We start from the raw sequence: 13192 nt of genomic DNA on the forward strand, positions 1-13192 counted from the left end.
TTCCTTTTCCCATTTTTTTTTGTGGTTTCCCTCACTCTTCCCTTCCTGACTCCTGTTTCATTCCTCCCTTTTCTTCCTGTTTTCTGTGCCCCTTTGGCCCCGCTGCCCCAATCTGGACAGCGTAGCTGTGGGCAGCAGAGGCTGCTGCTGTGTGGGCTGGGGGAGGACGAGTCCCCAGGGCAGATCCAGGCCCCTGGTACCATGAGCACCATTTCTGCATGGAAAGGGGGCCGAGCCCTGCCCAACTGGCTCCTTTTCCCAGTGCTGAGTCAGTGATGGAGGCTGGAGAGACAGACCTGCCCTCCAAAATCCCTGAGAGCTGGAAGTAGTGGAGGGCAAAGGAGAGGGAACAGAACAACTCCTTGGCGGGTCCCCTCCCTCGCCGGGGTGTGTGGCAGCTTGTGGCTTCTCACTCGATTACCGTTTGGCTATGATTTTAATTAATACCTATGTGTTTGGCAACATGGCACCAACGAGAAATTGCTCAGCTGAGCTGCAGTGGGCACGGTGGCACAGAGCTGCGGGGGGAGCCGAGCGGCTCCGTCTCTGAGGGGCCTGGGGAGCGAGCATCCCCTGCGACTCCGAATGTGACTTTGCACATAGTGTAGATGAGGCCAGGTCAGAGAATCCCAGGGGTGGATTTGTGCTGTGAAACAAGCTGTCTGTCTGTCCTCCTCCCCATCCTCAGCTCCTGGAGGGTGGTCCTGGTGCTGGTACCCACGGGACTGAGGCCAGCCCGGATGAAGCTTCATGCTCGAGTGAGAGGGAGTGAGAACAAAGAATTAAAATCTCATGAAACAGACCCAAATCCCCTTTGCCTGCCAGCCAAAACAAGAATCGTGTTTATGTTTAATGCAAACAGCTCACGCCTGCCAGCCTGGAGCTGCCTGTGACAAATAAACCTCGGTGTTGCTATTCCCTGGAAACCCCTGGGGTGACCCACCACCCGGATTCCCTCTCTGGACCCATCACGACTGGGATAATTTCCCCTGAGCATGTCCCCCCCCGATGCAGAGCCGCTGAAGCCACGGGTTTTGGAAACACCTATTGCAAAAAGGCCAGGGGTGGTTTGCTGGGAAAGACTGGGAGGTCTTTTGCTGTGGACACCAGAGTTTCACACATGTCCTAGAGAGCTGTGTCTGCGCAGAGCATGAAATCCTGGAGCTTGAGGAGGCCGTGTCTGCACGGGCACCTTTAACCTTGGCTCAACCAAAAAGTCTCTACCAAGACAGCCTGTGCTGGCGAGAAGTGTGAAGGAGAATTAAAGGAAATAAATGGAGCCTTCTGCAGCATTTCCATTTTGATGAGATGGCAGGGGAGATACTAACAAGAAAGCAGGTTTTTTAAGAAATTATTGCAAAACAAAAGCTCCCTTAAAGCCTCCTTAATGTGCTCTGCATACTGTGGGTAATAAAGATGGAAATGATAATGATTGTAGATTATGCGCAAGGTTGCTCACCTTTTCACTGCAGCTTGTCATGGGATAATTTAGGGCTGCCGAAAGCTGGCTGTCAAGCAGCAGTTCGACAATAGGCTGTGCCTCACTTCGGGGGCTTGTAATGTGCAGGGTTTCTCTGTTATTAGTCTGCTAACAAGCTGATTAGAGGCGGAAAAAGTGATGTTCCCAACTCCCCTTGGACACAGCTCTCTTTCTCAAAGCCTGCTGCTGCCGTGGCATCTGCTGAGCAATCCCAGGAGGGGTTTGTGGGGTTTTGGCTCGGCCGTGCTGCCATGGGATGTGAGCTCTGAGCGTCTCCAGGCTGTGGCTGAAGGGTAACGGATGTGCTCAAAGGCGAAGCTCGAGGAATCGGGTGATTGGTGCTGCCGTGATGCTTTAGCTGCTGGTTTGCCGTCTTGGGGAGAAAAAAGTCAAAGAGGTGTCATTACACGGCCTGCACAGAGGGTCTGGCTCTGAGCATGTCCCTGGGATGAAAACTGGGGGTGCTGGCATTGGCATCACCCCGCAGCGGTGCTGGTGCTGCCGGGGATGCTCGGCAGGGCCCCCCCCGGCCACCGTGGGGAGGGATCCCCTCGCCTTTGCCCCACTGCTGGCAGTTCAAGGCCCCGCAGGGCTCTGTGGAGGGTCAGCACACCTGGGAAAAAAAAAGCGAGGAGTGTCAGCTGGGCTGTTATTCTCCCCAAAGAGCACAGCTGGAGTTTTGCTCGAGTCCTGAGGATGCCACAGGGCCGGCACCTCTGCCCTGACCCGATCTGAGCCTGCAGCCAAGGCTGCCTTGCAGTCTGGAGAAGCTGGATAAAAATCTCCATTTTTTATTTTATTTTGCTTTACCCCGTGCCTATAACTTTGCATGGAGGTGGCATCTTATTATAACAAGTCCCCCAAGCCTTTTTTCAAAAGAACCTCTTATCCCTGCCGATCCCAGCGGATTACAGAAATAGCAATAACAGAGGATCTAAAGAAAGAGACAATTTCCTGCACTGATAAGGCAGCAGCTGAACAGCGGTGTCATTGTCTGGTTCTCTGTTTATCACATTTGCTTTCAGCGAGGGAAAAAAGGGAGAGAGGAAGGAATGAGAAGGACTGTCCAGTGGTTTGTTTAGCAGCATTGTATGAGGGTTGAGTGGGTTTTCCCTTCCCTGGCACCCGCAGTGGTGCAAAATCTCTTGTAGCTGGGTCAGGTCTGGATTTAGAGGTGGGGGGTTGCCAATTAATGGTGGAGATTTGCTTTGGGACAAACACAAGCTGTGCGGAGCTCTGCCTTGAGCCTGGCTGCTCCCTGCGGGGCAGGAGGGGCTCATCCAGCCCTGGGGCAAGTCTGGGCACAGTGCTGGGCTTGGGGACGTGTGCTGGGTCGTTTAAGATTGCTGTGGTCCCTCGACACAGCGTCATCATCCTGAGTCAGAGACAGGCTGTGTTCTTTGATCCTATCCACGAAGCAGCGGATGCTGCTGAACTGGGAACTGTAACTTCTTTTATAACTGCAGTGCACGCCTCAAAGGGCTCTGGAGGAAGCTCAAGTGTTGTTAATGGAGGGGCAATGTGGGGTCCTGGGTTGGAAACCAATTAAGAGAGTAGGAACCAAAATCGTGAGAAATGGTCATTTCTTGATGTGGCAAAAGGTTAACTGCGCAGCGCTTCGTGGCTGTGTTTAGACTCCAGGCTAAAAATATTTCTCTCTGAGCTGAAAAGGGGCTTGCTGCGGCACGATGCAAAGCTGATGAGGTTAGCGCGGGCTGCAGAAAACGGAGCTGTTTCTGGCAAATGGATCCTTAGGGTGAAGGCAGCCACCTTGGCCCTGTGGGACCCCAAAAGTGCTGCAGGGGTTTGAGGAGGGCTGAGAGGTGGTGGAAGCGTGGGGATCCCAGAGCTGGTGCCACGGGGGCTGCCCAGGCTCTCGATGGAGGGGAGTCCCCGGCAGCGCTGGGGGTTGGAGCCCTGACCCAGGCGCACAGGGAGAGGCGTGCATGGAGACGTCTTGTCTGTGCTCAAGCTCAGCTGCTCCCTCCCTCTTTGCCAAAACGCCTCCGAGTCCCGAGGCACGGGTGGGAGTCGCTGCAGAGGCAGTAAATATGGAAATTGCTGGATTGAAAAGTGAGGCTCCTCCGAAAGGCATCTGCTGAGGACCAGGAGGGCGGGCAGGTGGCGGGGCCGGGGAGGTGAAGGGCTGCTGAGCCTCAGCTGTGTCCCACGGGGTGTCACGCTGGGGCAGAGACGAGTTGTGCTGGTCTCCGGGGCAGGGGTTGGGGTGCCTGGTGTTGGTGTTCCAGTGCTGTCCTCATTCCCAGCATGTCTGGTCTTTGCAGTCCAGGACACCTGCAGCAATGTCTGGAGAGTTTTAGTGGGGGGAATAAAAAATGGAAGAAGAAGAAAAAAGGAAAAATAAAAAAAGTGCAGATATTCTGGCACAGAGATATGTTTTGACTTTCTTTGATAAAATGACATTTTTATTCCCCAAAACTGCCTACATTGACTCCGCGTGCATATAGGGAGAAGGTGGAACAAACAAACCAGCACATGTGACAGCAATAGGTTTTATTCTGGGGACAAATGAAACTTCTTGGTTGACTCAGAACAAGCTTTGCTGCTTTTTTCCTTTTGGGTTGACTTGAAACACTTTTGGACCTGTGCATTTGTTTCTGAAGAAGGAGAAGAGAAATGTTTCTTTGCATGGTTGCACCTGGGACCTGCAGGTCCTGGGGTGGGATGACAGCCCCGGCCTCATGGATCAGAGCTGCCTCCACGCACCTTCTCCCAAGGGAGCTGTGTAGAGCCTCTGCGCTCAGCTTCTGTCCTTGGTCATCGTTTTGCTCTATTGACTCCAGAAAGTGAGTCCCCAACTTAAGCATGTGCAGCCGGGGAGGTGGGGACCCTCTGCCCTCGCTGAGGCTGCAGCACCCAGGCTTCCCCTGGCTCCTCCAGGTCCCGCCACCTTGCACAGCACTAAATCCCACATGTAAAACAACTGCAGGTGAAACCCTGGACACCACACTGTGCCTGAGCCATGGGATAAAGTTCAGAAACTTGCCTTAAACCTCCTTCAAAACCTTGTTAGCAACATGCAAAAAAGCCCTGGTGTCTGAGCACAGCTGGGAAAGAAAAAGAGGTGTGTGGGTGCAAAGGTACCTGAAGAACCAGGGCCCTCTCCCTGCTCAGCCTGGAGAGACCCAACAAGTGAGCTGTGCGGTAGAGGAGAGGATGCTGGAGGGGATGGAGCCCTGTGCCAGGAGCGGGGATGCTGGCGGAGCAGGGATGCTCATGGAGGGGCTTGCCTGCTTGGCCTCCCGTGTCGCTCAGGGGTGAGAGGTGAGGCTGGGCAGAGGGATGGTGTCCCTTCGCCTCCTGTTGCCACCTGCCTCAGATGCCCCCAGCTTGTGAGGAGCCTGCCAAATGCTTTCCATAGAAAAATGGATTATTCTACAGTCAGATTAATGGGCTTTCATTTTGCAAAACATCTGTCACCGTTAGTCCTGGACAGTGAGCGTGAAATTAGTTTTGACTGCAGAAAGGCAACGTCGCTGTGTAATATGTGACTTACATGACAACGGCCCAGGGAGCCAGCTGGGGAGTGGGAATTACCTGTTGAAGGAGATGGGGGAGCAGGGGGTGCCCCGAGCTGGGCCCTGGGAGCGACTGTCCTTGCTGTGCCCATCGCCGCAGCATCGGCGCTCCCGCCCTGCGGGTGGTGGAGCGTGCTGTGAGTGCTGGGGAGGACAGAGGGAGCATGAAGACGGTGTAGGGGCTCCATCTCTGGTGATGTTTTTGAGTTGGGGTGCTGGCAGGTTGTTGCTGGCACATGCATGGGTGCTGGGAGGCTTGGCACAGGGAGGCTGTGCCGGGGCCCCAACGTATGGGTCAGAGCACCAGCACAGCCTGCCCGTGTCTGGAGGTGGGGAAATAGCAAAAGTGAGCCAAAGGCCTCTCCGGGTGCACCTTGGCCCATGCAACAAGTTGAGCCTGGTGTTGAAGATGCAATACTGCCAATGTTTCCAACCCTGGCTCCCCACCCCTTCATTTATTTAACCCCAATGTTTCCAGGCCTGGGGCCGAGTGGCTGGGAAGTGCCCGGCGGAGAAGGCCCTGGGGGTGCTGGCTGACAGCCGGCTGGGCATGAGCCAGCAGTGCCCGGGTGGCCAAGGAGGCCACCAGCCCCCGGGCTTGTGTCAGCACTGGTGTGGCCAGCAGGGGCCGGGCAGGGATGGGGCCCCTGTGCTCGGCCCTGGGGAGGCCCCACCTCGAATGCTGGGCTCAGGTTTGGGCCCCTCGGGACAAGAAGGGCCTTGAGGGGCTGGAGCGTGTCCAGAGAAGGGCAGCGGGGCTGGGGCAGGGTCTGGAGCACAAGTGTGCTGGGGGGCGGCTGAGGGGGCTGGGGGGGTTTAGCCTGGAGAAGAGGAGGCTGAGGGGAGCCCTTCTCGCTCCCTGCAGCTGCCTGAGAGGGGCTGGAGTGAGGGGGGGGCTGGTCTCTGCTCCCAAGTCACCAGTGACAGGGCGAGAGGGAACGGCCTCAGGCTGCGTCAGGGGAGGTTTAGGTTAGATATTGAGAAAATGTCTTTACTGCCAGAGCGGTCAGGCCCTGGCACAGGCTGCCCAGAGAGGTGGGGGAGTCACCGTCCCTGGGGGTATTTGAGACATGTAGACGTGGCACTTCAGGGCATGGTTTAGGAGGCCTGGGGGTGTTGGGTTGATGGTTGGGCTTGATGATCCTAGAGGTCTTTTCCAACCTTAATGATTCTATGGTTCTATGATTCTGTGTTCCCCTGTTTCTCCTCCTTTCCCAGCTGAGCCTTTCTGGATCCTACAAAGCCGTGGTGGGTCTCAGCTCATGCCCTTGTGTCTTGCAGATGTACATCCAGACCACGACGCTCACCATCTCGGTGAGTCTGAGTGCCTCGGTGTCCCTGGGCATGCTCTACATGCCCAAGGTGTACATCATCCTCTTCCACCCAGAGCAGAACGTCCCCAAGCGCAAGCGGAGCCTCAAGGCTGTGGTGACAGCGGCCACCATGTCCAACAAGTTCTCTCAGAAGGGAGGTTTCCGCCCCAACGGAGAGGCCAAATCAGAGCTCTGCGAAAATCTGGAAACCCAAGGTAATGTGGCTTGGGGAGCTGGTCCTGTTGGGGACTGACACGGTGCTGGGAAGCCCAAAGCCCTGGCTCGCTGGTGGGCTGTAGCTGTGTTGTCCTCCATGGGCGCAAGCAATACCGGCAGCGCTGCTCCTTGGCAAAGGGACTTCTCAGCTCCCTCCTGCCCCATGGCTTGGCCCACCATCCCCCAGGAGCAAGGGCGGCATGGAAAAGGATGCATCTCATGGGCTGTGGGAGCCACACTGCTCCCTACCATGCCCAAAGCCACCCCGAGGTGGGAGGTGTGCTCTGGTTATCTGTGCTCCAGCCAGGGCACGAGCAGGGATTCCTGGCTCTCAGTGAGGGGACAGCATCATCTCCTGTCGGAGGGCAGGGGACGTTCCCCCTTCGTTAATTTATGCCCATCCAAGAAATGCCATTTTCCATCACAGCAACCATGTAGCTGAGACAGGACATGTCCTGTCTCCCTCTGATCAGGATTGGTCCTTGCTGCTCCCATCCCTCTGCAGACCAGTTTGCATTATCCCATGGGAAATGCTGCTGGGTGGATGGCAGGAGAAATAACATTGGAGACATGCTCATGCTGCTGCTGGGTGAGGTGCTGGCTGGGGAACATGGAAATCTGCTCAAACATGTGGAGAATAATCCCAATGTCAACCCACCCCGGGTGCCCAGAGCTGCTCCCAGGAAGGCTCTGGTGTGGCTGACGGGGAAAGTGTTTGCTGTCTGCCTGCGGGCTGTTCCCGGGGGCCAGGCTGGAGCTAAGGCTGACACAGGGATAGAGCCACTGGTCTCCCCTGGGAAGAGAGGCTGGGGGCTCTGGAAACATTGGGAAAGTGAGTGCGTGCCTGTTCTGTGTTTGGGTTTCCAAAAACAGAGCCCTGCAGGAGGAAAAAATGGTTGGAGCCAATGCTGCTGGGGTCCTTTGAGAAGGGAAATCCGGTTTGGACTAAACCTGAAGAAAACCCCACAGAGATACAAATGTTCCTCATGCACGAGCAGGGTTTCTGGGTTCCAGTGTCAGTGGGATGGGGACCAACCAGCATTTCCATGGAAAGCCATCCTTGTCTTTGTAATCTCACGCTTGCTCTCTTTCCAGCCTGAGCTATTTAATATCCCTTGGCATCTCTGTATAACCTCCATATCCACGTCGCTCTGTAATGGCTCTCACTGGCGGCAGCTCTGTACGTGATGTCTCTCTGTAGGCAGTCTCTCTGCATAATTGACCCTTTCATCTGCCTATCTGCATTGCGAAGGGCAGCTACACAGTCACACCCCCCTCGTCACCCATGCTGGAGGGGGCTTTTGCAGCCGCTGTCGCAGATCTGTGTGGTCTCCAGTCCTGTCCCAATGTGGCCATGGGTAGGGGTCCCTCTGTCACCCCCATTTGGCCTGTGCAAGAGGTGCTCCATGCAAGGCTGGGTCTATTTGCAGGCTCCCCACTCTAAGGGCTCATCGGGAGCATGTCAACCCTGTCCTGGGGAGCCAGACTCCCCATGGCATCTGTGCCACAGGCTGTGGTGCTGTGCATGCATGACCTTGTCTCCCTCCAGCCCCACACGGCTCCTGGCCAGGGCTCTGCCAGCACAAAGGGCTGATACTCCCTTTGCAGCAGGGCTTGGAGGCCCAGGTGCATTGAGCACCTTGTCTGGGACCTGAACACAAACATTCCCATATGCTCTCTGCTGCGCTGAGCATCCTTCTCCCCCGCGGGACTCGCAGCAGGATCCTCTGAGGATCGTACGTGCCAGGAGAAGGGAGAGCTGAGCCTCCTGTCTGCCGCATCTCTGGCTCTGATGTGTCTCGCATGGGGAATACAGGAGCTCGGTGCTAACGGGGCTGGCAGCGCGTTCCCGAGGTGTGCCGAGGAGGGGAGCTGGGCTTGGCAGCAGTGCTGGGGGTAGGAGGCACGGTGGGGTTGTCAGGCAGGACCAAGGGGCCGTTTTTCACTCTGTCATTGGCGGGTCACGTATCCTTAAATAAACAACAGAATAAATAATTCACAGGGCTTTGATATGGGCAGATTGGCTATGAAAACATTGCAGCTAACAAATAGCTCTGTCAACTCTAATTTCTTATGGCCTATCTAATTGTTATCTGGGAATACCAGTCTGAAATCTGCAGCAAGGTTCATTTGTCAGCAAGGCACCGAGACGGAGGGAGAGCTGCCAGGCGTCCCCTCTGCGCAGTGCTGTGGGGATGGTCTGTGCAGAGGACACGTTCGTGCTGCTCATGGTGTCTTGGGCTTTGCTGCCTGTCCCAGCGCTTGTCCGTGTCCTTGGCTAGAGGGTGTCCGTGTATCTGCAGAGCCCCATGGTACCTGGGGACCTCATGGTGGGATCTCTGCAGCGCATCGTGCCCAGCCGAAGTGCTGAGACAAGCCAGGATGTTGCAAGCTGCCACTTCCACCTCCTCCTGAGCTGTGGCTGCTGCTAAAAGCATGATGTGCTGCAGCCTCTGAGCCTGAAGGCAGCGATGCAGACCTGCGGAGAGCGGGAGGATTTATTGCTATCTGGTATTTTCCCAGCTCTGGCCCTTGCCACGGCTCCCCTGGTGTCGTGTGGGATGTCTGGTGGCTTTGTAGCCACTGCTGCCTCTTCTCCTTGTGTGTTTGACCCTGCCCAGGGGCTGGTGCACCTGGGGAAGCTGGAAGGTGGGAGCAGTGTACGCGCTCTGCTGCTCCAGCACCCGAGCACGGGCACAGAAATCCTTGGTGAGGGACGCAGCCGGGCTGGCTGGCTTTGTGCCACCTGCTGCCGGCACTGGCAGTGCCCTGCTGCTCCACTCCCAGCTGCCACGGAGCAGTGTGCAGGGGTGCGGGGTGCCCAGCTTGGACCCCAAACCGTGCTCTTGCAGGACTGGGGCAAGCTGAGCTTTTGGGAACGTGGAGCACCTGCGGGTTTGTCTGTAAGGAGTTGCTGAGGGAAGTGAACAGGAGCCTGAGAACACATTCCCCGTGGATCGTGTCACGTCCTGGGGTCTCTCTTCAGGACGAACTGCCTCTGGAGAGCCCCCAGGGGTGGCCGTGGAGCTCAGCCCCTCTGCCACGGCTCAGTGCTCTTGCGGGAAATGGCCCTGAGTGCTGGTGCTGGCTGGATCCATGAGCAAATCCCAGTCACGTCCCCACCAGCATCTCCTGGCACGACAGTCAGGTCAGGGTGACGGGACAGGAGCCAGAAAGCAAGGGTGGACTTCATTAATGATACATGTGAGGTTTGTCTCTCTTTCCAGCACTGGCTACCAAACAGACCTACGTCAGCTATAGCAACCATGCGATTTAGCTCCAGCGATGGCAACTGCCTGGCGTAGAGGGAGGCTGCGGATGCCACAACGCGGAGGGAGCCGAGTCACATCGCTCGTCGCAGGACGCTGGAGGGGGAACTGGACGGGACGGGGAGGTGGCAGCAGGGGGGGACACGCTCCTGGTGGGGCTGCTGGGCAGAGCTCCCGGGGAAGATGGCGATCAACAGCAGCAAAAAAAGAAAATATATAAAGAAACCATAAAAATAAACCACTGACCACCGTGACAATGCATGCTTCCCCATGGAGGAAGAGGAACAGTTGAACGGGGGGACGTAGCGTGGGGAAGAGGTGATGGACTTTGGCAAGTCTTTGGGGTTTTTTTTTTTTCTGTATCTTGGCAAAAAAAAAAGAGACCCAACATTTTCCCTTTTCTGGAATTTGTGAGATTGTTTGTGGTTGTGCAGAACCTTCTGTTTTCTTTCGTTTTTTTTTTTCTATCCTCCATCTTCTTTTGTTCCAGTATTCTTCCGTCCCTCTTCACTCTCCCATATTCTACCAAATTCTATATGTTGCAGAAAGGAAAAATAAAACAAAAATACATAAAATTTAAATAAAAAAGAGACAACAAAATAAAATAAAATAAAACCTAGACTGTGTTCAAGTGCTGATTTCTATAGGTGGTTAATTAATGTATGTGATGACCATATGGATTGAAATATGTCTGCTTTATGTACTGACCAGTCAAAAAACAAAAACACACACAAAAAAAAAACAAAGTTCAGTGCCTGGATGTTTATGAATTATTCGATGACTGTGTAGAGCATGACCATTTTTATACGAGGAGATTTCTAATAAAAGACCATGGTTTTGCACTCAGCGTTTGCTGTCTCTTGGTGACTGTTCGCTCCAGGAGGTGACTTGGTTTTGGCTGATGGGGAAGGTTTTGGGTGGCCAAATGCTCCAGGACATGACAGGGCTTCGCCTCCTTCCTCTCCAGGCCATCCTGCTGCAAATGGGGTCCTTGTGAGGGGATGGGGCAGGGAGAGCAGAGCTCGGCATCGCCCTGGCACGGCGCATTCAGGCACATGCTGTAGCCTTGTACAGCCCCGGCGCTCAGGGCTTGGGGCAGAATCTGGGGCAGAAAGGGCTGATTCCTCCTTGCTTGCTCTTCCCCAAGGTGTGGGCTGAGGCTGGAGGGATGGGGCAGAGCTGAAGAGATTTTCTGGGGTTGTTTTTTTCCCCCCCATCAGGGGCAGGGCCAGCTCCACCCTCCCTATCAGGACCAACCTGTGCTAATTAGGGAGTTACCAGCTAACAAAAGCAGCTCTGCCCTTCCTACAGGGAGGGTTTCTTGTCCTGGTTCCAGCTTACACCTTGGGATAGAACCGCCTGGTGTGCAAGGTATGCTCAAAGAGTCTTGGTTTTGTTTGTTTTGGGGAGGTTTGGTGGGTTGGCTGCTGGTGTCTCTGTGCTCTGGGAAAGGCTCTTGGAAATGGGGTGGCTGTGCTTGTTTGCTGCTGGGTAAGGAGAGGATGGTCCAGGCTTGTCTTTATTCTGGAAAGTAGATGGAAGGTGGGGAAAGGAGGCAGGGGAAGGTGCTGCCGATGCCCCAGAGAGACTGGCTGCCTCCTGCTTTTGGACAGGTGGTTGCTTTCAGTGCCCAGCAAAAGCGCTGGAGCTGGCAGCGGTGTCCTGACCTTGTAGAGGCAGCGAGGGTGCTGGGATGTCTCCCATCCCTTTGCATGTGCTTCTCCCAGCCCAAAGGTGCCTGTATGTTCCCTTCTCTGAGCATGAGTGAAGTTACCACTGTGTTTTACACATTTCTAGACCTACTTGTGTATTAATTACAGCACTGCTCTTGCTCCAGTGGGTTGCCCTAGGTGTGTGACCTGTGGGGGGGAGGCCTTGGTGCTGCTCTGAGCCCCACAGAGGAGCTTCAGCCACTGATCAGTGCCAGAAAGGAAACGCAACTGATCCCTACCAGTACAGAGAGGACAGAGTATGGGCTTGAAGGCAGGAGTAAAAAAAAAAAGAAAAAAAATTGATGAAAAGCTTGAAACTTTGATGAGATCATACTCGTCAAAAGAGCTTCTTGAGAGAAAAAAACTGCTCCGTTCCCACCACATCCATCACTGTCGGATGGGATGTGAAATGCCGACTGGCTCAGAGGGCTCCCAGAAAACCTGACTTGATGTCTCTGGAGCTGTTTCTAGCTCTGAGATACTGCTCTGCAGCTTTTACAAGGAGCTCTTCACCCCAAACCCTGCCTGATAATGACTGGAAAGGCTGATTCTACCTTAATTACAGCATCCCCCTCCCTCCCCTTGCAGTTTCTGTGAGGTGGGATGGAGAGAGGTTGTGGCTGGGGACTGCATGCTGCCACCAAGCAGATATTCCAGGCTCATCTGCCTCCTGATGGGCTGGGCAGTTCTGCAGGGCATGGTACAGCCAGCAGAGCTGGATGGGGTGCGGGAAAGAGGAGGCCTGTGGCAGCAAGGTGATCTACCTGGGTTGATGATTCCTACCCAGGCAGGATGCCGAGAGCTGTGCTCATCTAACCACTCTGCTTCAGTAGCTGAATGAACATTGCTCTGTGTCTCTTGTTCTCAGGTGTTTCCAACTCTAGATCAGTCAAATCTGGTCAAAAGATTCAGGCTGCTTCCCTAGAAACGCGGCCAGCCCTGGAGCGCGTCCTGCCAGCCGCTCGCGCTGACAAAAGGTGTGCAGGAGTGAGAGTTGTGCTAACGCTGTTGGCAGCCAGCGATGCGCAGCAGCTCCTAAAGCTACTGCTGGGCAGGAGGGTCGGTGGGGTCTGGGCTTCACCGGCTGGGGTGGGGCGTCCTAAAGGGGTGCATTTTCTTGCTTGGTGCTTGGGGAAGAAGTCGCTTGGCTAAACTTGGTTTCAAGTAGATTCATGTTCCCCTCTTGCATCAGGCCCTATTTAAACACAATAGCTGCGCTGATTTCTTGATGGATCTGGTGGAGTGTTAAATCAAGAGAGTCCTCATGTGGGTACTTATTTTGGTGTAAGTGTGCTTTACAGTGATTCAGTCTTATTCCTTACAGACTTTAGCTTAAATGATATAAAGATGCTCTTAAACAGATATGCAAAATATTTGCACAAATCTAACCTCACTGGTCTCGAAACAGAATTTTAATTGGCCCCATTTTTTTTTTTTCTCCGCTAAACCTACACTTACTGGCACAGTTCCTGTGCGCTGCTAAATAGACCTGTATCCTTCCCAGTGCTGGGTGCATTTCAGCAGCAGATGCAGTGACCTCTGAACATGGTTGGTTAATTTTATATGGCATTTCATGATACAGTGCTGTTTAATTCCAGACACTTATTTGATTATGAAAGCTAATTAAAAGGGAGCAGTCTATAAGCAATTGAGATGGATGTAG

General features: G+C 54.4%; 1 protein-coding gene across 1 annotated transcript in view; it reads left to right on the top strand.

Moving 5' to 3' along the window:
* Window positions 1–10658, top strand: part of GRM4 (glutamate metabotropic receptor 4) — a 54736-nt gene extending 44078 nt beyond the window's left edge. Inside the window, exons 10-11 of the mRNA XM_064472015.1 lie at window positions 6301–6547; window positions 9776–10658. Of these exons, the coding sequence (XP_064328085.1) occupies window positions 6301–6547; window positions 9776–9825 (297 nt within the window). The 3' untranslated portion in view covers window positions 9826–10658. The remainder of the gene's footprint in view (window positions 1–6300; window positions 6548–9775) is intronic.
* The last annotated feature ends 2534 nt before the right edge of the window (window positions 10659–13192 follow it).

Source organism: Phalacrocorax carbo, chromosome 23, assembly GCF_963921805.1.
Source record: "Phalacrocorax carbo chromosome 23, bPhaCar2.1, whole genome shotgun sequence".
Lineage (NCBI taxonomy): Eukaryota > Metazoa > Chordata > Aves > Suliformes > Phalacrocoracidae > Phalacrocorax > Phalacrocorax carbo.